This window comes from Rattus rattus, chromosome 3 (genome assembly GCF_011064425.1).
Source record: "Rattus rattus isolate New Zealand chromosome 3, Rrattus_CSIRO_v1, whole genome shotgun sequence".
Lineage (NCBI taxonomy): Eukaryota > Metazoa > Chordata > Mammalia > Rodentia > Muridae > Rattus > Rattus rattus.
In genome coordinates, this window is record NC_046156.1 from 36,908,631 (window position 1) to 36,932,650 (window position 24,020).

General features: G+C 42.2%; 1 protein-coding gene across 1 annotated transcript; it reads right to left on the reverse strand.

Moving 5' to 3' along the window:
• Positions 1–3,794: 3,794 nt before the first annotated feature.
• On the reverse strand, positions 3,795–7,783 carry Fabp2 (fatty acid binding protein 2). The gene is made up of 4 exons (XM_032897378.1): positions 7,642–7,783; positions 6,280–6,452; positions 4,482–4,589; positions 3,795–4,065 (listed from the first exon to the last, which is right to left on the reverse strand). The coding sequence occupies exons 1-4, from the start codon at positions 7,706–7,708 to the stop codon at positions 4,015–4,017; spliced, it is 399 nt and encodes a 132-aa protein (XP_032753269.1). The 5' UTR covers positions 7,709–7,783; the 3' UTR covers positions 3,795–4,014.
• Positions 7,784–24,020: the final 16,237 nt, after the last annotated feature.

The following is a 24,020-nucleotide window of genomic DNA, read 5'->3' on the forward strand; positions in this document are numbered from 1 at the left end:
CTCCTGGCCGTGTGGGTAGTAGAGCTATTTGGTTTTGAGACAGGGTAGGAGAAGTGAAATGGCAGAGAGCAGGTGACATTGGAGAAATATCTAACAGTCAGGGAATGAGCTATTCTCAATCTGCTCTGTATGACACCAGTAGAGGGTCTGACAGGAAGAGCGCAGGGCTTGGAGTCATGGACTCAGGGAAATTTTGAAATTATGCTCGTTGCACTGGGTGAGGACCTAGGCTCTATAAAATATGAATAGCTCAATTAATACTGCCTTGCGAGTTGGGGGTTGAGAGGTGTATAGTAGAAACAGTTCTATGAAACAAACAAGTCTCTTCATTTCTTTTTTTAAAAGAAATATTTTATCTTATGTCATGGGTCAGAATGAATCCCAGCATGGAGAGGAAGGTGGACACAAAGCACCATCTCCAGGAGGAGCTGTTGGCATCTGATAGCTACCGAAGAGGGTAGGTCGGTTTTAACAATGTACCTACCAGTTAAACCATCCTCCAGTGGAAGGCCGCACATCCAAGATATCGATAGCTCAGATCGGACTCTGCCTCTACCTCCCAAGTGCTGGGATTAAAGGTGTGCGTCACCACTGCCAGGCTTACTTTTGTTTTTAAGATAGCAGAGTTGGATAGCTGTAGAAGAGGGTTGGGTCTGGGAGATGGGTAGAGTTGAATATGGCCAAGCGTAATTGTACAAAAATTTCAAAGAACTAATAAAGGAAAAAAGATTTTCAGGCCACAGGTGGGGGAAAATAAACAAAACCCAAAGAGGTGAAAAAATTCCAGGTACAATAGAACAGATGCATGTATGAATTTGCAGACGGTAGCAGCATGCATAAGACTCCCGTAAGTTGAAGTCAGGTCCTGGCACTGAAAGGAGGACTGACCATGGGGTCCCACACGTAAGCAAGAGGGGAATTTATACTCAGCAAAGGGGAAAGTTCATACTTTTACTGGTTATAGTAATTGCACGCCAAGGCTGGTTTCATGCCTAGGAGTAGTTGGCCAACATAAAATAAACTTTGTGTGTTGTGTGTGTGTGTGTGTGTGTGTGTGTGTGTGTGTGTGTGTGTGTGTGTGGTGTCTCCTTTATGTTTTGTTTCATGTTTAAAAAGTATTTCTACTGATCTTTGCTTGTTTTGATTTTTGATTTTGTGGTTTTGAGGGGATGGAAGGGTTTAGTGGTTTTGGTTTTTTCTTTTTGTTTGAAAGAAAAAGTTGGGTAGATAGGGAGGTGAGGAGGATCTGGGAGGAGTTGAGAGAGGACAGAAACATGATGAGACTATATTTTATGAAAAACTTAGCTAAAAAACACAGGAAAAAAAGAGGTGAAAAGCGATGTTCTGGAGCACACAAGGACAAACACTTTTCTGGGTTGGAGGATGGAACTGTGCTCATTCATTCTTCTTGCTCAGATAACTCATTAAAGAGCTGTCTCACATTTATTCCCTTTGACATCTCTTCTAAAAATACTATTGCTACATTATCTAGAAGTGAAGCAAAGGGATGACGTCAATCGTGTGGTCCTTCATCTAAATGACGGTTTCTCTAAGTTCAGGATGAGGGTTGTTCTTTAACTATGAGGGACTTTGCAAGTGGGGTAAGTGTGTGTGTGTGTGTGTGTGTGTGTGTGTGTGTGTGTGTGTGGCTGTCTGCGTGTGTGCAAGTGTGTGTGTATGTGTGTCTGGGTGTATGCATATGTGTGTGTTTGTGTGTGGCTGTGTGTGTGCATATGTGTGTGTGCAAGTGTGTGTATGTGTGTTTGTATGTGTGTGAGTGTGTGTGTGTGCGTGTGTGTAACTTGATGTGGCCTTGAAACTGGGCTGACACTTGGGGAGAACTTGGAGCTTTCCATTCCGATTTCTACTAATTCCACCTTCTCACAGTCCTAACAACCAATTACCAAATAAAAATTTAAGTTCTTTCTTTAATTCTTTGTAGTCTAGAGACTCCCAGGGAGGCTTCTGTAACCGTGCATTCTAATGGGATCCTCAATGGGGACCGTGAACTGAGACACGCTCTGCAACAGCTCCTTCTCATGACCACTGACTGGTCCATGTCTCCTGGTCTTTCTCGGCTACCATTGCCTTGTTCATTCTTCCATCCCTTTCATTTCTCCAATAAAACCAATTTGCACCAACATCCTGAATGTTGATCTCTGGGCTCAAGCAAAGCCGAGGTACACAACCCTGTGTGTTAGCAAACATGGTGTCACTCTCCACTTTCAAAAGATAGTAATGCTACGTTAGGTGTTCTGATTCAAAACTAAGATAAACCTGAGTAAAGTAGCAATGCTGTTTCTGCTTAGGAAATGAAAACGGTTTTAGGGAATTGCTCCTGCAGAACGAAAGATGAGCCTTTGTATTAGTTTTGCTTGTATAAAGCCTGGAGCCGTGCAAACATTCAATACCATTTTAAGCTTTGGTGTAGATGTCTTGCAGCAGACCCTGAAACATACATGGAAAGAGTCCACGTCCTTGCCCAGTAGAGGGCGCTCCTGTACTATAACCAAAGCAGCTGATAGCCTAAGGGAAAGACCATCTCATAATTGAAGCATCTGCCCTGCCTCCCACTCCTCACAAAACTCCTCTAGCTTCCATTCTGTGTCATGCAACTATCTTACCTACACACTTAGGCTTGAAGTGCCCGTTAATGTCTTGCTGGCATTGTCTGGCTATTCTTTTGAAAATACTTTTTTGTACTTATGAACAATCCGTTCATAGAGATGGAACTGGAGACGTTCACAGGGCGCTGACTGAGTCACTCTGGGTGGATGTGTGCTGAACAAACATGAGGACCTCAGTTATGGTCCCTAGCACCCACATAAAACACGAGCATAGTGGCGTACCTCTGTAACCCCAATACTGACAGGGCGGTAGATATAAGAGCAGGGGTCCCCAGAGTTTTCTGACTGGTGAGCTCCAGATTCAGCTAAAGAACCTGTCCCCTCAAATATGATGAAGAACAATAGAAAAAATACCCAATATCAACTTGGGGCCTCCATACATACCCAGGCACACATGTGTACAAGGACTCCCACATTACATCATAAACATGTGCACATGCACACAAAAGACACACATACACACACTGACACACATACAACAAAAGGAAGGAAGATAGAGAAAATACAATGGTTCTATGTAATCGAGAGTCTTAAAAAAGTAACAACGAGGCGTAGGGTTAAACAAACATAGGGTCTTTCTGAGCCGAAACCTGCTGTGAGGCCATGAAAGCAGCCAAATTCAGGAAGGAAGTGATATTCCCCTCCCCCTCCACGCTCTCTATCCTTCCAGCACTCTCCCCCACGTCCTATTCCCGAATGGCTGCTGAAGAAAGGGGAGTAACTGTTATTCAGACACCATATTATATTGCATAATGTAAATATATTATAGTATGAAAGGAGCTGAGAAATCCAGTCTAATTGCCTCATTTTAGAGAGATGAAGCTCACACTAGTTATGCGTAAGCCTGGACCAGATTGAAGAGGTCTCATCTGCCAGGGTGAGGCACTCACTCAGACCCATGCAGAAAGAAAGAAGAGTTTTTCATTCTCCCCAGGAAAGGTTTCAATCTACATTTGGTCCATTTTCTCTACGAGAAAAGGACACACTCTTCTATTACATTCATTGAGGACCAGCTATGTTCAAGGGACCACTCAAGATGTTTTATGTGACGGTATATCAATTAAAAAATGTTCAGGAAAATCACAACTCAGTACACACACTATTCAACAGTCATCAGTGCATACGCCACACAACTCTTTTCCTAAGGAAACACTACATACAAAGCAATGTGGGAATAGGATTTATTTTTTTAAAAGACTGGTTAATGTATATCATAAGGATCCTAAAACAAATGAAGTCCTAATCGGCTTTTACTTCTTTGGCTCTGACAAGGCTGGGAAGCAGTGCTCATGACACAATGAGTGAGCCTGCATTATCAGTGAGATGGAGAAAGGACTCCGACACCAGGCTAGCCCTTCTGCGTTGCTCCAGGCTCCAAGAAGCTGGCTTATTCCTTCTTAAAGATCCGCTTGGCCTCCACTCCTTCATATGTGTAGGTCTGAAAGATGTTGACAGACATAAAAGGATGTGCCGTTAAGATAAAATCTCAAGTCATAAAAACAGTAATGTTAGAGCCTACCCTAGCGTTTTCTTATGCCTGATAGCAGCATTCTCAGAAGATATAGACAGGAGCCATTAAATTAAATCTGTGGTTTAGGCATTTATGGTTTTTGTTAACATAGGAATTGATGTATGTATATATATATATATAAGCTCTTGAATAAATAATACCATATATAGGTCTTGTAATATATACATATACATTACACATAAGTACACACACATATATATGCATGTGTATGTGTACATATGTATATATACACATATACAATATATATATTGATAAGATCAAAATTCTTACTCATAATCACGTTTGTCTTTGGAATATATTTATTAATGTTTCTTACAACCTACCTGGATTAGTTCGTTACCAGAAATCTCTCGGACAGCAATCAGCTCCTTTCCATTGTCTACACGTTTGAATTTTCCAACAAGTTTATTTCCCTCCATGGTCCAGGTCCCCTGTGTCACAGTAATAAAGCAGCATTTATTATAGTCTTAGATGTATCTAACATGAATTCCAGTTTTACAACCCACATTCATTACAGTGACACTATGGCTGGTATGAAGCAATGCGTTACCTCCATTTACATCTATGGAGACAGTGAAATGACAGAGCAATCCCCAAAACTCAGAAAGAGCGCTGTACATGAGCTATGGGACTCAAGGCTCTGTGGCGACCGTTAAGTACCACCTGAGGATAAATGCTGTACGCTGATGAATAGTGATCATCATTAGCGATAAAGTATTCAACACTTACACCGTCAGGGCAGGGCTGAAGAGATTGCTCAGCTGGTAAGAGAACCTGCTAAACAAGCCTGAGGACCTGATCTCAAACCCCGAAATCCAGCATAAAAAGGAGGGATCACATATGCCTGATACCAGTGCTGTGGAGGACAGAGATGGCATCAGTGGGGCTTTATGGCCACCAGGCTGCCTCCGGGTTCAAGAGTTATACCCTTCTCCCTGTGCACCTACCACATACACACACATACCACACACAACACACACACACCACACACACAAACACACACACAAAAAACACACACACCCACACACACACACAAACACACACACACACACACACACAACCACACACACACACACACAACCACAAACACACACAAACACACACACACAAACAAAAAACACACACCACACACACATACACACCACACACACAAACAACACACCACACACAAAACAACACACACACACACACACACAAACACACACACCCCACACACACACACACACACCACAACACACACACACCCCACACCACACACACACAAACACCACACACACACACACAAACACACACACACACACACACACCCACACACACACACACCACACACACACACACACATACAACACACACACCACACACACAACACACACACACAACACACCCACACACCACACACACAAACCCCAAACACACACACACACACCCCAAGGCTAAAAAACATTTTGAAAAATTAGTTGAAAAGCTGATCTCCTAAATTTTTTTTATCTTTTCCATTGAAAGAGCCATACTTAATGACCTATGATACATTAGCCTTTCACATGTGGCTACTCGTTCATTCATCATTAATTGTTTAATAGTCGTTTTATCAGCTGAGATCTCATGTAGCCCAAGCTAGCCTCACACTTAGTCTGCATCTGAGGACAAGCCTGACTTTATGAACTCCAGTTCCCAAGTCCTGGGATCTCAGGCCCATGACCATGGCCAGTTTTTTATACAGTGCTTGCCGAGTCTCCTGATTCACCCACACCCCCACCTTTTATTGTTCAAGCACATTTACAAAGCGGTTATTAAGTTTGAATATCATGAATGCTAAAAGCTTGTGGGCCACCTGCATGTAGAGTTGAAAATATAGAACTTCACATTTCCTTGAGACTGTCCCTACACTCAGTCAATCTAAGAGGATTGATCTGAGTCTTATTATTCAGTATAGCTTTCTTCACAGATACATATCATAATGAAGTACTATATTAAACATTTTGTCAATGTGCGTAATATAAGATATTTGCGGCCTTTTCAGTAACTGAAGAAGGTTTCCATTAGCTGCTCTTTCCATGAGATAAACCATTTTGTATTGGTAAAAAAAAAAATCAAAATGTTCTGCCTATGAAAATGTCTTACAGTGAGTTCCGTTCCATCTGCTAGACTGTAGGCAAAGTTGACGCCGAGTTCAAACACAACATCAATGTTTCGGAAGTTGCTTGATTCTTTGACTGTGAATTTATTTCCTTCCTGTGTGATCGTCAGTTTCAGGTTGTCATGAGCTCCAAGCTTCCTCTTCACCATGTTAATGCCTGCAAAGGAGAGAGATGGAGGGAGCGTGAGATCAGAATGTCACCGGAAGGGTTTCTCTTCCCAAGTTCTGTTTCCATTTGCTCATCTTTATTTTGTGGGTGTGGAAGAAAAAGCAAATAGTGTCATGTATGCAAACAGCACCAACATGCTTCTAGAGAAAAAGGGAGAAGCATTGGCAGATCCAGGGAAGGTTCAAGCTGCTTTTCCAAAGTAAGAAAATGTAAACGAAGCCACCAACGGTAGCACCTCAGCCCTGGATAGCATGAACGAGATTAGCCGACCTTTCGCTTCCATGATCAGCATGGAATTGAGTATTTATTTCCAACACTACTTTGCTTTCAAAATTGCTTGTATTTATTTTGTTGTTGTTTGGAACCAGGTCTTAGTGTGTAACTCAGGCAGGCCCCAGACTTGCTGCATAGCACAGGCTAGCCTATAACTCACAGTCCTCTCTTTTCACTCTCAGGACTGTTGAGATCCCTGGCATACACCATGGTTTGTTTGCCTCGTAATTCTATTGACTCTTTGTAGCATTCCTCATTGACCTATTCCAGAAAAATTATAATGACATTTTGTGATTAATTCATTATAATATGAAATTTTATAAACTTCAATTCACAATCCCTAAAGTTAAAGAGATAATTTATTCAGGCTTTATTTTGAGAAATGAAGCATGTTTGCCCAGTTTGTAGTGTAGGCTACCAGGATATTAGCAAATAGGTATAATATTGTTAAATTACACCTCTGTGAAGAATATACCGCTTTTTATAGTTATTCCTGAAGTTAGATAAGTCAGAGAAAAGAATTCCATATGATTTATTCAGGCTGAGTTTTGATAAAATTCTTTTCTTTATTAAAAGATCCTTGCTTTTTAAATCCCCTATAGGCTAGTGTTTTTTTTTAAGCTCTGGAAATTATCATAACTCACCATACTGTTTTTTTTAAATGAACACAAACGTCAGTTTTTACACAATTACCAGGCAGGGAAGAAACCACAGGTGGCTCTTCCTTGGTGTGTTTCAGAGAGCAGGGCTTGCCCTAGAGAAACAAGATATTCTTCCTAAAGCAGGAAGTGCAAATATGGGTTTCCTGGCTCTGAACAATCACACCTAGAACCTTACCACATCCCAAGTCATTCAGTAACTACACAGACAGGAGAAAGCAAATAGACAGGAAGCCAGCCCTTACCCATTTTCTCCATGAACTTTTCATAGTTCTCATTCCGGTCTACTTTCCAAGTGCCGTCAAATGCCATGATGTCAGCTGTGTGTGCCTCTAGGAAAGCAGAGATTCGGTCCTGTCCACTAGAGAGAATTTATTCTATTTCTTATCTTCGAACCAATTCATACCGTGATGTGGAAGTTCAAAGTTCAAGAGATAACCTGGCAGTTTTGCATGCCAGGCCCCTTTAGTTTCTTTTCTAGTGCTTTCTTTGAATCTATTGCTGAGATTCAACTGCATTCAAATTTGGTAACCATACCTACTCTGTCTCCAACTACAGCATGTAGGCATTTTTATTCCAAGAATTAGGGTCAAGTGTGATGGCTTCCACCTTTAATCCGAGCTCTCCAGAAGCAGAGGCAGGCAATTCTAGCCTGCTGTAATAAAGAGTTCCATTCCAGCCAAAAGACAAACAACAAAAGTGAATCAGGCGATAAACCAAACCAAACAGACAAACAACAACAAGAAGAAAAAACCCTCAAGATACTTTTCTATTTACAGGTTCAAAGTGCACACTCTATAGCAGGTGTAACTATGTAATTATGTAACTATGTATCATTTGTAAGAAACGTCTAACAACTGGGACTTGAGACTTATACCATGAATCTTTAACAGGAGTTAAAAAAAACTACACAAAAGTGCAATTGCAAAGTTAAAGTTTAAGTGATTATTGGAACTAAAAAATGTATTTTAATTTTTCTCTGTTCCTAAGATTATTTTATTGAAATCAAATCAATCTAAAATTTAGTATATAAACTATTTGCCCAAACATCACTATTATCATATTCTGAAACAGTGTCATTATCCCCAAAAGAAACTGCATACATTTTAAGCAGTGGGTTTTCATTTTCTATTTTTTTTTAAAGAATTTTTTACTTTATGTATGTGAGTACACCACCGCTGTCTTCCGACACACCAGAAAAGGGCATCAGATCCCATTACAGATGGTTGTGAGCCACCATGTGGTTGCTGGGAATTGAACTCAGGACCTCTGGAAGAGCAGTCAGTGCTCTTAACCACCAAGCCATCTCTCCAGCCCTCTTTTTCTATTTTTAGACCATTAGGTTCCCATCCACTTTCTACCTCTATGGACATTTCATACAAATATAATTATATATCAGGTAGTCTTTTTATGTTTGAATCTTTTCACCGAATGTGTTTTCAGTGTTTACATATCAGCTACCTCTTTATTTTTTTAAATGTTTTGTTCTTGATTGATGTGAGTAAATTATGCAAATTAAGGAATTCAGCATGACATTTCAATACAGGCATAATCAAATCCAGTTCCCTCCCTCCCTTCCCCCCACGCCGACCTCCAGCAACATACTCCAGTCAATGTTCGTAGTTGAAGCTATGTTTTCTAATATGCCCTTTTGCATTGTAATTTGGATCAGCAGCGGTTTATAGAAATAACCCTGGTTCCTGGCCTACTTGTCTGATGTCCTAGGAATCATGAGATTTTTTTGCATCCTGGAGGGTGATAGATCACTAAGCAAAATCTCAAGAGGTAGCAATGTGGCTGTGTAGTGAGAATTCTGATATTTGGATTTCTTTTAAAAACAAAGACATACTATGGGGATGTGTTTTTACTTTGATCCATAGTGTAGTGTATGGGCCTGCTTCGGACTGTGATTCGATTCGTGCTGAAGCAGGGGTGTGATTTTGCCAACTGCAGATGGTTGCTGTCAGTCGGGTCTGTTAAGTAGTCATGTGAAAGAAGAAGCAAGAAGAGGAGGAGGAAAAAGAGGAGGAGCAGAAGAAATTATATATTTTGACCGCAAAGATCAAACATCCCAAGAAGTGCAACTCCCTAGTCATCAGAGTAGTCTAACACTAACATCAGCCCCTCTCTGACCCCTGACTTTATTGAAGGATCTCTTTCCTTTCCTTTCCTCTCTATCCTTTTTCCTCTCTTATCTCATGTTAGGGAATTGAAAGGATGAAAGAAAGAAGAACCCATGAAATAGCCCAAAACCAGCTACATGGCTGCCTCCCACAGAACTCTCCGAATCAGTGTTTACCATAGTGAGGAGAGATCAAAAGCCAAATGCTAGGTATGCTACTTGATTTTTTTTTTCTCATTTTCTGCTTTTTCCACACTAGGTAGAATCAGAAACCATTGCCCAGTATGTGTGTTGGGGGAGGGGGAGGAGGCAGTGGGGCAGGAGAGAACAGCTAGAACCCACATCTGTCCTTTCCTTAGCTGCTGGCTTATAGAGGCCTGTGCTGGAAGAGGGAAATCTAGTGGCAGCACAGAGAAGGAAGTCGTAATTGTTAACTAGCCTTAAGATGTCAGTCACTGAAAAGAGAGGTTTACCATGAATGATTGTGCTCAGAGAATGTCTTACTAACTCAGGGGGCAAAGAAGCTGGAATTTCCTTCTAGATCAGGGGAAGAAGATGCCAATTGAATACTACATTGGAGAACAGAATCACATGTGAGAATTTTGATGGTTGTCCATTGGGCATCTTGTTTTTGGTGAAGTTGTGCTGTCACACCAAGTCTGTTTGCACCACGAGGAAGGGGAAAGAATACATCAGTGGGCTTGTGAAACAGCAAAGTCTTTTGTTATTCCCACCACATAAGCAATGTTGATGATCGATCAGGGCCACCAGACAAGGAGTCTGGAGCCTTGTTTCTTCTGGCTTTGTCCATGGCCACTTTAAATTAGTAAAAAGGAGCAAAAGGCTTCGTTGTAAGATAATACTGTTTGGATCCACACACGCTGCTAACAGATGGGCATATTAAACTTTATTCCCCGTTTTTCAGCTTGGAAACCCATTTTCTCCATGTTGTAGCATCACTAAATGTCTAAATGCCCTGCTCAATTTTTTTAACATTATAGTTCTTCTCTAGTTTTCCTTCCATACAATTCTTGTTGCACACTAGATTCTATCTAGAAAAAAAATTATCTAAGGCCTGTGGGCAGCACAACCTTTTCCTTACAGACTTTCCCTGGCAGACTGAGGCAGCTAACAGTATAGACCTAGCCTGTTCATTTCCCTTTCTTGTAGAACTATAAAGCTCAGCATCTTAGGGCTTGGAGGAAAGTGTGGGGATGTGGATGTAGATGCGGTGGAGACGATGGAATTCAGTTGCCCTCTCTCCGGGTTCTGTTGTCCTTTCCCCCAGCGGAGTGGAAGAAGTGGAAATTAGTGAAGTCTTCTGCTGAGTCATACCCATGTCTCCAAAGAAGAGCAAAAAACCTTGTTTAGCATGGATTCGATTAACTGCTTATGCAGCATGTCCCAGACTCCACCGTGTACCCCATGTTCCAGCATGGCCTCTCACTGCTCTACTGAGCCTGCTCTGAACTGCCAAGGGTGAGTCAGACTACTTCCCCTAGAGTGGGTATAAAGGTCTCAGGATAGAAAAGACAAATGGTAGATTGGCGATAACAAGCGAATGTCATTATCACGATGTCCAGAGATGTCATGAGCAAGGGAAGGATGTCCCAAGCTTATCTCAGTCAACTGACCTTTAGAATCTCACAGAAATCCTCTTGCCTCACTGAATAATGATAAAAAGCATTTCTAGGTATTATATTCTGTATATCATAAAAAGAAAAAAAAGCATTATATATAAGGCATGGTATAATTACCTCGGAATCTGTGGATTCCGTTTCTTTTCCCAAGCTCTTCAGCTTTTGCATATCAAAGACTAACAGATACCCTGAAAGGACTGAGTTGGCAGAGACATTTAGATTACTCTGCATCCCTAGCTAGGAATGGGGAGCAGGGCATGCTAAAGTCTGCCAACAAACACTAGCACATTCTGTGTTAATGGACTCTTACAGCGTGATTTATTTTGTTTCAGAGTTTGAGAAGACTGCCCGGACTCCTTTCCGAGACTGGGTTTGGCAGCGTGCAGGGGTGTCTAGAATGCAACAGAAAGGATGCTTTCCTGATTCTTAATGAAATCGAGATTTTAGAGCATTCGCCATACTTATTATTCAAAAATGTCAATCTCCTTTTCTTTTTTCCCTCTTCTGTTTTCCTGAAATGGTTTTGCTGTGTAGCTCAGTCAGGTCTTGGACTTTAGATCTTCTTGTCCCTGTTCCCAACACATAGAATTCCAGGCAGGTCCGCCACGCTGCATGACCGTGGCTGTGGAAGTGTGGCTCCTCCATGGTGTGAGCGTATCCTGAGGATGGATTCTCTTTAAACAATGTAGAGAGCAGGTGCCCTAAGTGCCTTATATCACAGAGAGCAAGGATAGGCTTGCAATATCACAGCTCCTTACTATCCCAACTAATTGATTTCTCACAAATATCACACACATACATACCTTTCATATATGTGTGTGTGTATCTCTCTCTCTCTCTCTCTCTCTATATATATATATATATATATATATATATATTTCACATCATACACACACACCTTTTCCTTTACATCCACTTTAATTTCACTCTATCATCTTCCAACCTGTTTCAACATTGATATCTACCATCTTATCTCTATCTTTGCTACAGATTGCACTACCTGGAGTTATCTGCTGTCTACACCTATATAATTTTATCTGCCTCCTATTACTGAAAACCCCCGTATGCCATCATCTTGATGGACCCCAGATAAGCCGCGTCTCTCTGGTCCTCCATTTCCCTAACTCCAGGCTCTGCATCGCTACCTCATTGCTTTGCCTCCTTCAACCCAACACTGTCCTGTGTGAGTCACTGCTCTCACACGCCGTCCAGCGCAGGCCGCTGCCCCTGGCCTTGTCGTCTCGGTTCCTTCGTTCTCCCACACTGTATCAGCTCAGGGTTCTGTAAGAAAAACATTGTTCTATCTCTATAAAAGGTGTTCAGTTTCAGCAAAAAGTCATGTTTTCTGAGCCCTCCTCTTTCCGTTTAGCCAACTGAGGCAGTTAGTGATGTCAAGCTCTTGCCAATGGCATGACATAGAGTTACCCGCTAGGGCAGGGACAAGAGATGGCAGCCGTCATGGTCCTGTGTGCCTGCTGGCCAGGTTTGGGCCCCAGCACACCCATCTTACAAACAGAATTGCCTTGGCAAGCCGCTTTTACTCTGTTTGATTTGTTCATGTGTTGCTTCCTGTGACTCAAGATTAGTGTTGGCTTTTAGCAGTCTGAAGAAAATGTCAGTTAGCTGTTCCCCCTCAAGCTAGAGCACCTTCTGGGTTTACCTGCATTCTCTCTCCTAATCAATTGCCAATAAAAAACAAACAAAACAATTTCTTTGAGCTTATTCCTGATGATGGTGTTACTATTACACATTCATAGTTTCTGGTCCCCCCTAATCATCTGCCTTGCCTAGCAAGACTTGTATGTGTTTTTCTGCTTTATAACAAGGTGTCCCTTTACTCATTTTGTAGCCTTTTACCCTTTCCTCAGAGATGACCCAGGGGAGGAAAGGGGAAGGAATAAACCCTCTCGCTACTCTCCCCTAACTTTATACCTTCTCGGTTTTAAAGCTACTTGTTTTGTCTGTCTTCGTTCTTTCTCCCATTTCTGTGTTAAAAAATGTATCCATTTCCATCCAGAGGACAGACTGTTGGTGTTTGACCATCTAGTGTGTTGAGGCATCAGGAACTATATACGACTATGTTCTATGGTACAAGGTCCTGTTTTCCCAGCATAATATTTTGACTCCTCACCTACTTTGCAGCTTAACCGAGGAGTTCCTATCTGCAGGCTCACCCAAAGAAATGTAATTGAAGATAGATGGCTCAGAACCTATCTAAATGGCAGGCTATGACCCGGGACTCTGACTCCTTATGAAGTGAGTCAGGGCTGCGTACTAAGTTCCTGGCCATCAAGGGCATAGTTGAAACTTTATCTCAAAATAAATAAATAAATAAAACAAGCAAAAATCAATCCATCAACATTTTCTTATCTTTAGAAGTTCCTGTGTGTGTGTTCCGTTGTACATGTGTGGTATATGTACTAATTGTTAGTGCCTATGTGTTTGCAGAGCCGGGTAGTGAATGACTTTGGTCAGCCATTTTTCACTATTTTTTTTTTTTTTTGATACAGAGACACTCATTAAACTTGAACACTCCCTGATTTGGCTAGCCCAGTGATCTTCAGGGCTGATAGGCATGCACTATCATGTTTGACTTTTTATATAGGTCTTGTAGATCTATGCTTTCATGGCTAACAATTTACAGGCTGAGCATCTCCAGAGCCCCCGCTTTCTTTATATTTTTTTAAAAATAGAAATACAGTCTAATGAGTGTGGGTAATTTAGAAAGTATAAAAATACTTGAGGAGCTCATTATTGGGTGGAGCTAGTCAGACACTATAACCTTTCTGGGAAATAAAAACTAAATTCAGATGCTAGGAAAGAAACTATATAAACAAAACCTCTTGGGGAGTGCCCTAGGTTGCTGTTCTGGGTGACAGTGGGTGCTGCTTGTGCCTGGAAACTATGGCTCTGCCACAACACCTTAACACAGCATTCCCTCTGCCTTAGCTCATCCACTTGGGAGGCCAACCTTTGAGACAGGCGATCAGTCAGACTTTGAAATTTGCTCCCAGTGTCTCTACTCTTTCAATCAAAATATGTCTCTTAAATCCTTTTTCTGCTAGGGGAACAGACTAATTTAAATGTGAACACTTTCCTTAATGACTTAAATTGACCCAATAATTCCCTAATTATAAATCAAAAACCCACAATTTATGGGGCTTAATTTGAAATGGAAATTAATGTTTTCTTTACTCTTTCTTATATCGTGTGTATACGTGTGTGTGTGTGTGTTTTGTGTGTACATGAGTTTGTGCATAATTGTGTGTGTGAATATACTTGTGTGCCAAAACACCTGCTTTGCCCTTGAGTAATATTTGGCTTTGTGTGGGTTGTGGGGATTTGAACTTAGCACTTTACATTTGCAAGGCAAACACTTTACTTGCTGAGCTATCTCCAGTCTCTAATTTTTCTTCTTTATCTTTCACTAAGAGGTTTTGTTTCAGTGAAATGATCAATTTAAGCCAGGCTGTGGTGGCAAACACCCTTAATCCCAGTACTTGAGAGGCAGGTAGATCTCTTGAGGTGGAGGCCAGTCTGGTCTACAGAACAAGTTCCAGAGCCGCAAAGAAACACACACACACCCACACCCACACACACACACACACACACGTACACACTCACACTCCACCCCCCCCAAAAAAAAAAAACAAAAAGAAAGAAAAAGTTAAATTTAAATTAAACATGTCCATCCATCTATCTTGTGTTAAGGATAATAAACATCAATTTTTAAATACTAGTGATTGATCTATTTTAATAGTTAAACTAAGGACTCTGAGCTAGAACTGTTACAAAGGAAACACTTATGCAGTAGGCCCTGAACACACACTGTGTATGTAAAACTAAAGAAAATAATGTGTTTTGTTAATTCTATCAATCAAGAATAAGGTGACTACTATAATTTTGAGGCAGATTTGAAGGAAGCCTTAATTAAAACTCTCCAAGATGATGGACTCTGGCCAGGTTTATTCCTAGGTTCCCAGAAAATGGCGATCAGTCACATTCTGCAGAGGCTTATAAAAGCAAACCCATAGGTCACCATATTTCCCATCAGGTCCAATTGTATGTCCTGAGGCAGGCATATATCCTGACATACTTTCCGCCCACATGCCTCCCGCCATGTGACCAAGCACATCTGGTGTAGTTGGGTCAAAAAAACATGTGGCTTGTCACACCCGTAAACAGCAGCGTACGGCATTTCGGGAAGTAGCTGTCTTTGGACAAGGGGTTAGCAGGTTAGAGGCAGTTCTGTTTCATGGATCTCTTAGGCACAGTAATTAAGACTTAAAACATAACTTTTTTGGCTGAGAGCTTAGAGAAAACTCCAAGAAAATAAGAGTCCTGCGACCTCTGTTCCTTCTAAACATGGGTGGTTCTTGTGCCTTCCGGCCCCTCCCGGGTATGGTCAATAGGAGTGGGTTCACTTCAGATTACACAACATCTACTGTTACTGTTCAGATATTGCCAAAGGGATTATCCTCGCAGCTGTATGCAGCCTAAACTCATGTGACCTTTGCTCATCTGATCTCGCTTGATCCTCAGGATACTCTTAGAATAAATTATCTGATGCTCCCAGTAAAGTTGGCCACTGCATGAGATTTTAGGCTGCTTCATTTTTGGGCCAGATTCACGCCTCCGACTAGAGCAGTAACCATGGGTTACTTTATCTTTTTGGTCATCGGCACCAACTACTCTGCCCTATGCCTCTCCCTCAGAGGGCTAAACCTTGAGAGTGGCTCTGACTCAGTTTATCCTACAGGTTCCAGTGGATTGGTTGTCAGTGTAAACAAATGTCCACCTTCGGGTGCAGACTGATGGCCCTGGCTTTGTTAGAAAAAATTAAGGGCCTCAGACCGAGAATCCTCTGTTATCTTTGTTAATGGTAATTTTATTACCCTTCAGGTATTAGGAGGTAAAAAGGATTATGTTAAATTTTATATCTAATTGTGTGTTTTGTGTGCGTGTGACTGTCGTCTGTCTGTCTGTCTGTCTGTCTGTCTCTTAGTGGCTTAATGATCTGAGTTGTTTTTTTTCCAGTTTGGAAAAAGTTTGGAAAACATGTTTTTCTAGTACTAAGGATTAAACTTGTCTTGCTATTGAAGTAGTCTTAAAAGTGTTATGAAAACATTGTAAAGGCTGAAGAACCTAAGCTATAGGTTCCAATGATTTTGAGTGGTCAAGAATACTTCTGGAACATATATTTAAGGCCCTTCTGCCCGCCTCGTTCTGTACACACGGTCTGCAGTGGTCAGCTGGGCAACCCTGCTCTGTCAGTGCTGTCTGGAAAGCTGCCGGCCAGCTTGGTTTGGGTTAGACAAACTGTAATGTAGCATGTGTTAAGTCTCAAAGACCTGGCACAAATGCCTGAGGTGCCTACTAACTTAACAGCAGGCCCCCCTCCCATCTGCCCCCCCATCCCCTCTCTCTCAACATCACTCAGTACCTGTAGCTCCCCCCAGCACTTCTGCCCTCCACCCATAACCTTCCCCTTCCAGGGGCTGGGCTTCTGCTTCCCCCCAGCCAGCTTCTCCTCCCCGTATAATTCTTAGCCACAGACTATCAGTCCCCATGTGATCTCTTGGTTCTCTGGCCTCTTGGTTTGTTCTTGGCTTTTTGGTCTAGGGCTTCTCTCTTGATCCTATGTGTGCTCCTGGTCCAGGAGCTCTCTTGGCCCTTAGTCCTTGCCTCCCGGCTTCTTCCTCCCACCCCACACTCCTCCTCTCGTGGCCCAGTCAATCTACAGGCTTGGTTCAGTCTGGACCCTTCCAGATGCCTTCGGTTATTCTCTCCCACATATCTAAAATAGACTCCTCCTCCTCCTCCTCCTCCTCCTCCTCCTCCTCCTCCTCCTCCTTCCTCCTCCTCCTCCTCCTCCTCTTCCTCCTCTTCCTCCTCCTCCTCCTCCTCCTCCTCTTCCTCCTCCTCTTCTTCCTCCTCCTCCTCCTCCTCCTCCTCCTCCTCTTCTTCCTCCTCCTCCTCAACAACCTTGGAACAGTCATGTCCTCATTTTTTATTCAGCATCTACACAAAAGAAACTTTCACAGAGCTGCTTCTGCCTGGGAAACCGTGGTACATTTACACGGTGGAATATTATTCAGCTATGAAGAAAGATGAAATGAGTAAAACTGCAGGTAAGTGAACACAGTCGGAGATACCCTTCCTGAGGGATGGAACACAGACCCCAAAAGACAAGTGTTGCTTGTTTTCTCTTATGTGTTGGTGTTAGCCTTTAAGCTTTAGATATGTGTGTTTTAATCTGAATAACAGCAGAGGTTAGGAACCTAGTAAAGGATCAAGGGCTGGGGCCGGGATGAGGGGGAGGGGCATCTTCCAAGGGGAAATAGAGTGTAGTGTTGCAAAGAGACAAAGATAACAAGAGTAGGAGGATTAAGTGGGGAAGAGGGAAGGAGGGCAGGGTAAAGTAAGCATGATGGGTAGGGAAAAAACACTAAAGCCCTTTTGAAAAGCCATATTAAAACCCACTACTGTAAACACTTCATAAAATATATACATATCAAAAAGAAATTTAAATGGAATCACGATATAATGTGGAAGACAATGCCCAGCTAGATCTCTTACAGGCCAAGTCAAACCTCCAGAGCCAGGAGTAAGTTAAATCTGTTGAGTCTTTAGCCAAAGAAGTCCCACAGCTGTTCCCCCAAAACATCACAGACCTTTGCCAGAGCTGGTGATTACTCCTTATAACCTTATGGTGAGTTTAATCATAGTCCAAGAAGTTGTCTTAGCCTCTGGCATATAAACTGTGGAGCCACAATTGCCAGAAACGTACTATGTCAACATGACTCATACACTATAAAAATAGATGCCCAAACTGAATAGAATTGTTTCATGTCATGCTGTTTTCTTAATTATTCTGTTTGAAGAGTGTTTCTTCTTTTCCAATGAGTCCCCACTGCTTCGTAAAAATCATATTTGTTCAGAAGGCCAACCCGTTCAAAGAACAGCACTGCCACTAAGAAGACCTCTTGCTGCTAGAGAGTGGAACAGTGAGAATAAACTTCTAGGAGTCAATGCCTAACAAACACATTGTATGGTCACTTGATCTTTGACAAAGGAGCTAAAACCATCCAATGGAAGAAAGATAGCATTTTCAACAAATGGTGCTGGTTCAACTGGAGGTCAACATGTAGAAGAATGCAGATCGATCCATGCTTATCACCCTGTACAAAGCTTAAGTCCAAGTGGATCAAGGACCTCCACATCAAACCAGATACACTCAAACTGATAGAAGAAAAAGTGGGGAAGAGCCTCGAACACATGGGCACTGGGGACATTTTCCTGAACAGAACACCAATGGCTTATGCTCTAAGATCAAGAATCAACAAATGGGACCTCATAAAACTGCAAAACTTCTGTAAGGCAAAAGACACTGTCATTAGGACAGAATGGCAACCAACAGATTGGGAAAAGACCTTTACCAATCCTACATCTGATAGAGGGCTAATATCCAAAATACACAAAGAGCTCAAGAAGTTAGACTCCAGAGAGACAAATAACCCTATTAAAAATGGCTAAACAAAACATTCTCAGCTGAGGATTATCGAATGGCCAAAAAGCACCTAAAGAAATGTTCAACATCCTTAGTCATCAGGGGAATGCAAATCAAAACAACCCTGAGATTCTACCTCACACCAGTCAAAATGGCTAAGATCAAAGACTCAGGTAACAGCAGATGCTGGCAAGGATGCGGAGAAAGAGGAACACTCCTCCATTGTTGGTGGAATTGCAGACTGGTACAACCATTCTGAAAATCAGTCTGGAGGTTCCTCAGAAAATTAGACACTGTACTACCTGAGGACCCATCTATCTCTCTCTTGGGCATATACCCAAAAGATGCTCCAACATACAATAAAGACACATGCTCCACTATGTTCATAGCAGCCTTATTTATAGTAGCCAGAAGCTGGAAAGAACCCAGATGCCCTTCAACAGAGGAATGGATACAGAAAATGTGGTACATCTACACAATGGAGTACTACACAGCTATCAAAAACAATGACTTCATGAAATTCATAGGCAAATGGGTGGAACTGGAAAATATCATCCTGAGTGAGGTAACCCAATCACAGAAAAACACACATGGTATGCACTCATTGATAAGTGGATATTAGCCAAAAAGCTCGAATTACCGAAGATGCACTCCACAGACCACATAAAGCTCAAGAAGGAGGATGACCAAAATGCGGATGCTCCCACTCCTTCTTAAAAGGGGAAAAAATATCCATAGGAGTGGATATGGAAGCAAAGTTTAGAGCAGCAACTCAAGGAACAGCCATTCAGAGCCTGCCCCACATGTGGCCCATATATATACAGCCACCAAAACTAGATAAGATTGATGAAGCTAAGAAGTGCACGCTGAAAGGGACCGGATATAGATTTCTCCTGAAAGACACATCCAGAGCATGTCCAATACAGAGGTCAATGCTAGCAGCAAATCATTGAACTGAGAACAGGACCCCTGTTGGAGGAATTAGAGGAAGGATTGAAAGAGCTGAAGGGGCTTGCAACCCCATAAAAACAACAATGCCAACCAACCAGAGCTTCCAGGGACTAAACCACTACCCAAAGACTATACATGGACTGACCCATGGCTCCAACTGCATATGTAGCAGAGAATAGCCTTGTTGGGGCACCAGTGGAAGGGGAAGCCCTTGGTCCTGCTAAGGTTGGACCCCGTGCAGGGGGAATAGGGGAGCAGTAAGGGGGATGGATGGGGGGATACCCATATGGGGGGGGGGGAGGGAAAGGTTGGGGGCTTATGGACAGGAAACCGGGAAGGGGAAAAACATTTGAAATGTAAGTAAAGTAATATATCTAATAAAAATTTTAAAAAAAAGAAGGACACTGGTAATTCAAAAACCATTCATATATTTCCTGAATACATTTTAACACTATATAAAAATACAACTCAAAACAGGGTCTTTATTTGAACTAGCTCTGGCACCTCAGCTTACCACCTTTGCACAGCATGGTTTTTGGTGGAGAGGATTCCCGAACATCTATCAGGGCAAGACTTTATAGAAAACAGCAAGGTGGGGGGAGGGGCAGTAAGTGTGGAAGCATCTAATTGGAAAGCTATTATGGCCTTTAGCACAATTGGCTGGTGCCAGGAGTCAAATTATAAACTTAATTTCTGTTTCTCTCTGCATTGGTGGTTGTTAAGCATGGAGCCGTCTTGTAACCTTGGATACAGATTTGTTGGGGAAATAACCTGGAGATGACGCTGGTCTTGTTGGGGATGTAACCTGGAGATGCAAGTCTTATTGGGGGTTAGGCTAGAGACCGGAGCTAGGCTTGGGCTTTGTTGGGGGGTGACTTGGAAACTAATGTTAGGTAACCAACCTGGTAGTTTACCTGAGTTCAACTTCTCTAAAATGGAGTCTGAATTTGAAAGATTTGGCCTCTCAGTGCCTCTTGCTTGTCTGTCCCATTGCATGAGGCTATCAATACAATTAGCTAACGTGATGTTCATTAGAAGCCTAAGGCAGTTAAGCTTCCAGAGGATCCAGGTTCAATTCCCAGCACCCACATAGGAGCTCAAAACTGTCCGTAACCCAGCTACAAGTGATTTGATACACTTATACAGACATACATGCAAAATACCAATCCACGTGAAATGAAAACATAGATCTTTTAAAAGAATGTTTAAGGCATGTAATTTCTAGGTCTTTTGGATGTGAGAGTTAACAAAATTCTCAAGGAAGACTATAAATTTATTCCATGTATCATGCTTTATGTACTTCTTTGTTGACTTCTTTTGGGTGGGGATGCTTTGTTTTAGTTGACTGTCATTCCCAGAACCTTCCAGTTTCTCCAGGGGCCAACCTGATTAAGTAGATGGGGATACAATGTGGGTCATCACTCTCATATCATTAAGATGTCTAAAAGTGGTTCTAATACCTTACTTAGATTGTGGAGAACCACAGTTTGCCTGTCTCACCTCTGGGAGTATCGAGCTTGTCAGCCACCCATCATGACCACAGTTGGGCTTCCAATCGACTACTTCAACCTTGCTGTTCATTCTGATGGCTACCAGGCTTCCCCTTGCTTCACCAGAGTCTTATTTCCATTTTCACCAGGAAGATGAGCTCTCCCACAGCATGTCCTGGGTCCTCACTTTCAATGGATTGTCACCACAGAACATGTCGAGGACAGCTATGCTCCTGTCACCCATTCTGTCTTATCACTTAAGTCAACGAAATATCCTCGGCAGTACCACACAATGATGGCTTTCAGAGTCTGGGTACAATCAGATTAGCTGTCTCCATTGTAAGCAGTAGGATGCCCCTATTCCTCCCCTATTACTGTGGCATAGTAAGCTCTCCACAGTCGGTGGGGGGGTGGGGTCTGGGGTCTGGGGCTCTGCTGTCTTTATAAAAGTCTTGGTGGCAAGTCCTTATTTCATTTTCATTTTGGTTTTGGCTTTGTGTTTGGGCTTCCCAGGAGGCCTCTGACGCTCCCGCTCCAGTACGTTGCCCATCACTCACACTCTGCATTTCGTTCTCCTCCTCCAGTATACAGATAGCACGCAACAATGGGTATAGGGATTCCTTGTTCTAACCAGTCTGACTGCAGAAGTGGCGAGGATACTAAGTCCTTAAGTTGACTCCCTTCTGTTGGTTTTCTGTCCCTATCCACCACAAGAGTTTTGCCGCTGCTGTTCTCTCTAACGAAGTGGTTTTCATTGCCTTCTGGCTGGCTGGTGTTACAGATCCCCAAGCCCACTTCTGAGTATGTGTTCTCAGACCACTTCAAAAATTATTTGCAACTAGACTCTCTGTGACTTAGAACTGTGTGACAATGTTTACTGGGGGTTACCGCGGCTTGAATATGTTTCTTCTACAAACTTCTGTTAGAATCTAATTGCCAGTGTAGTGGTATTAGAGGATGTGGCCTTTAAGAAGCCATTATCATGTGCTGAGCTAGTTTTTGTCAACTTGACACATACTGGTTATCTGGGAAGGCGGAGCCCCAGCTGACAAATTGCTTCCAGTAGACTGGCTTGTCCACATGTCTCCAAGGCAGTGGTTCTCAACCAGTGGGCCATTACCTGCATGTATCCGAGATTTACATTATGATTCATAGCAGTAACAGCAGTAGGACAGCCGAGAAGTACCTGCTCTGGGGCATCTTGGTTCATTCATCAAAGACTATGAGAGCACACGCAACTTTTCCCCCAGCCCCAGATACTTCTTGAATCTTCCCTTCCTCAAAACCTCCCTGATTATAGGAGAGAAATTGTGAGTTCAGATCTGAGTTTTTGCAAATTCAGGGTACTTGTCTGCAATTGTGGAAGGAATGCTTTATTAGGACATCATGCTTTATTATTTTCACCAAGGAAGAAAACATGGAGGATTTTCACATGTTTTCCAACAAGGCTTGTCATTCCCAACAGCATTGTTTGGGCCCAGGCCCACACTCCCCACGGCCTGCTACATACAGGTCCAGTCTGACACTTATTCCCCATTTCTTCAAGTCTAATCTGTTCCCACAACTGCAAAGATTTCATGCATCTTTGACAAAAACTACCCTAAGACATTCTTTGAAGACTATTTCTCCTTCCTTTATCATATGTATATAATTGTTGTATTAATTTGCAGCTTTTCCTGTGAATTTTATTCTTCTCATATTTTGAAGTAAGCCTGTCACTATTAAGCCTTGCTTCTAACTTAGATTTTTCCTTGTTTCTATGTGTTATGTTAATAAATCTTCTCATTCAATGGTCAAGAAATGAAGATTGGAAAAATCATGTTCAGATCACCATATTTTTTATACTTAATTTAATGACCTGAGGGCTTCAGCTTTAAAATAACAAATATGTTTTGAATTAGCCGCAATGCACATCTTATGGGGCTCCTCAGAGCTGTGTGAAATGCTAACACATTATTATAGGCCTGGTATTCTTGTTATGATAATGGAACTTCATGGCAAATAACAATTCTGCTTCTATTAAAAGATAACATTTTGAGAAGCTTTATGAGGCCTGGGGAAAAAAGAAGAGTCCAATTCTAAAATTCGTTTTGCCACCAACTGCTGTAGACTCTGTCACCTGTCACAGAAGACGATGCTGCCAACTCAAGTCATCTAAAATAAACATTTCTTAATCTGAAGCCAATTCACCTTTAGGAGGCCATGGACAAGTGAATCAGCATCTTGGTGACCAAAGTGCACAAGGAGAAAGGGCACGTGTCCCGGAATCAGTGACCAATTCACAGCCTCTCTCTGGCGCTCACAGAGGACGCCCGTCATAAGGCACAGGTGCAGTGCAGAAGGCTGTGTTCCCAAGCATGCTGCTCCCTGCCTCTCAGCCGAGGGGCTGTGTGGATACGGACGCTGTCTAATGTCTTCTGGAATCATTTCTAGAATACTCTTAACTGTGTTTTCCACCTCTCTCGATCACAAAATCAACAGAGAGAGGCCTTTCTTAGCAAAGCCAGAATGTATAGAAAAGTAAAAACAGCTAAGTCAAGTAGAACCGTTTATCTCTGTCCTGAAAGCCATTTTTTATCAGTGTCATGTAATGCAGTCACAGCCTTTCTAATAAACGTTTTTAAAATCTGTATGCTGGGCTCAGAAATCTACTTTTCCATCTCTCAGTTTGACGACTTGGGGCTGGGGAGGTAGCTCAGTGGGTAAAAGTACTCGCAGTCAAGGCCTCGCAGCCTGAGGTCAGCTCCCAAAGGGTCATGGAAAGGCTACACAGTTTGTCCTCTGACCTTGGCACACGTGCTGCACACAGCCCAGGAGCAGACTCGCACAGATATGTATACAGACATAAATAAATGTTAAACTACTTTGGTGGAACTATTTATAAATAATTTTAATGTCTTTATGGTATTAT

Bases quoted from the DNA above. Each gene is read 5' to 3' on its own strand.
- Fabp2 (XM_032897378.1), bottom strand. From the start codon at position 7,708: ATGGCATTTGACGGCACTTGGAAAGTAGACCGGAATGAGAACTATGAA. The intron at 4,590-6,279 runs GTAAGACATTTT...ACTGTGACACAG, and splicing joins CAGATGGAACGGAACTCACT to GGGACCTGGACCATGGAGGG. The intron at 4,066-4,481 runs GTAGGTTGTAAG...AACATCTTTCAG, and splicing joins CTGGTAACGAACTAATCCAG to ACCTACACATATGAAGGAGT.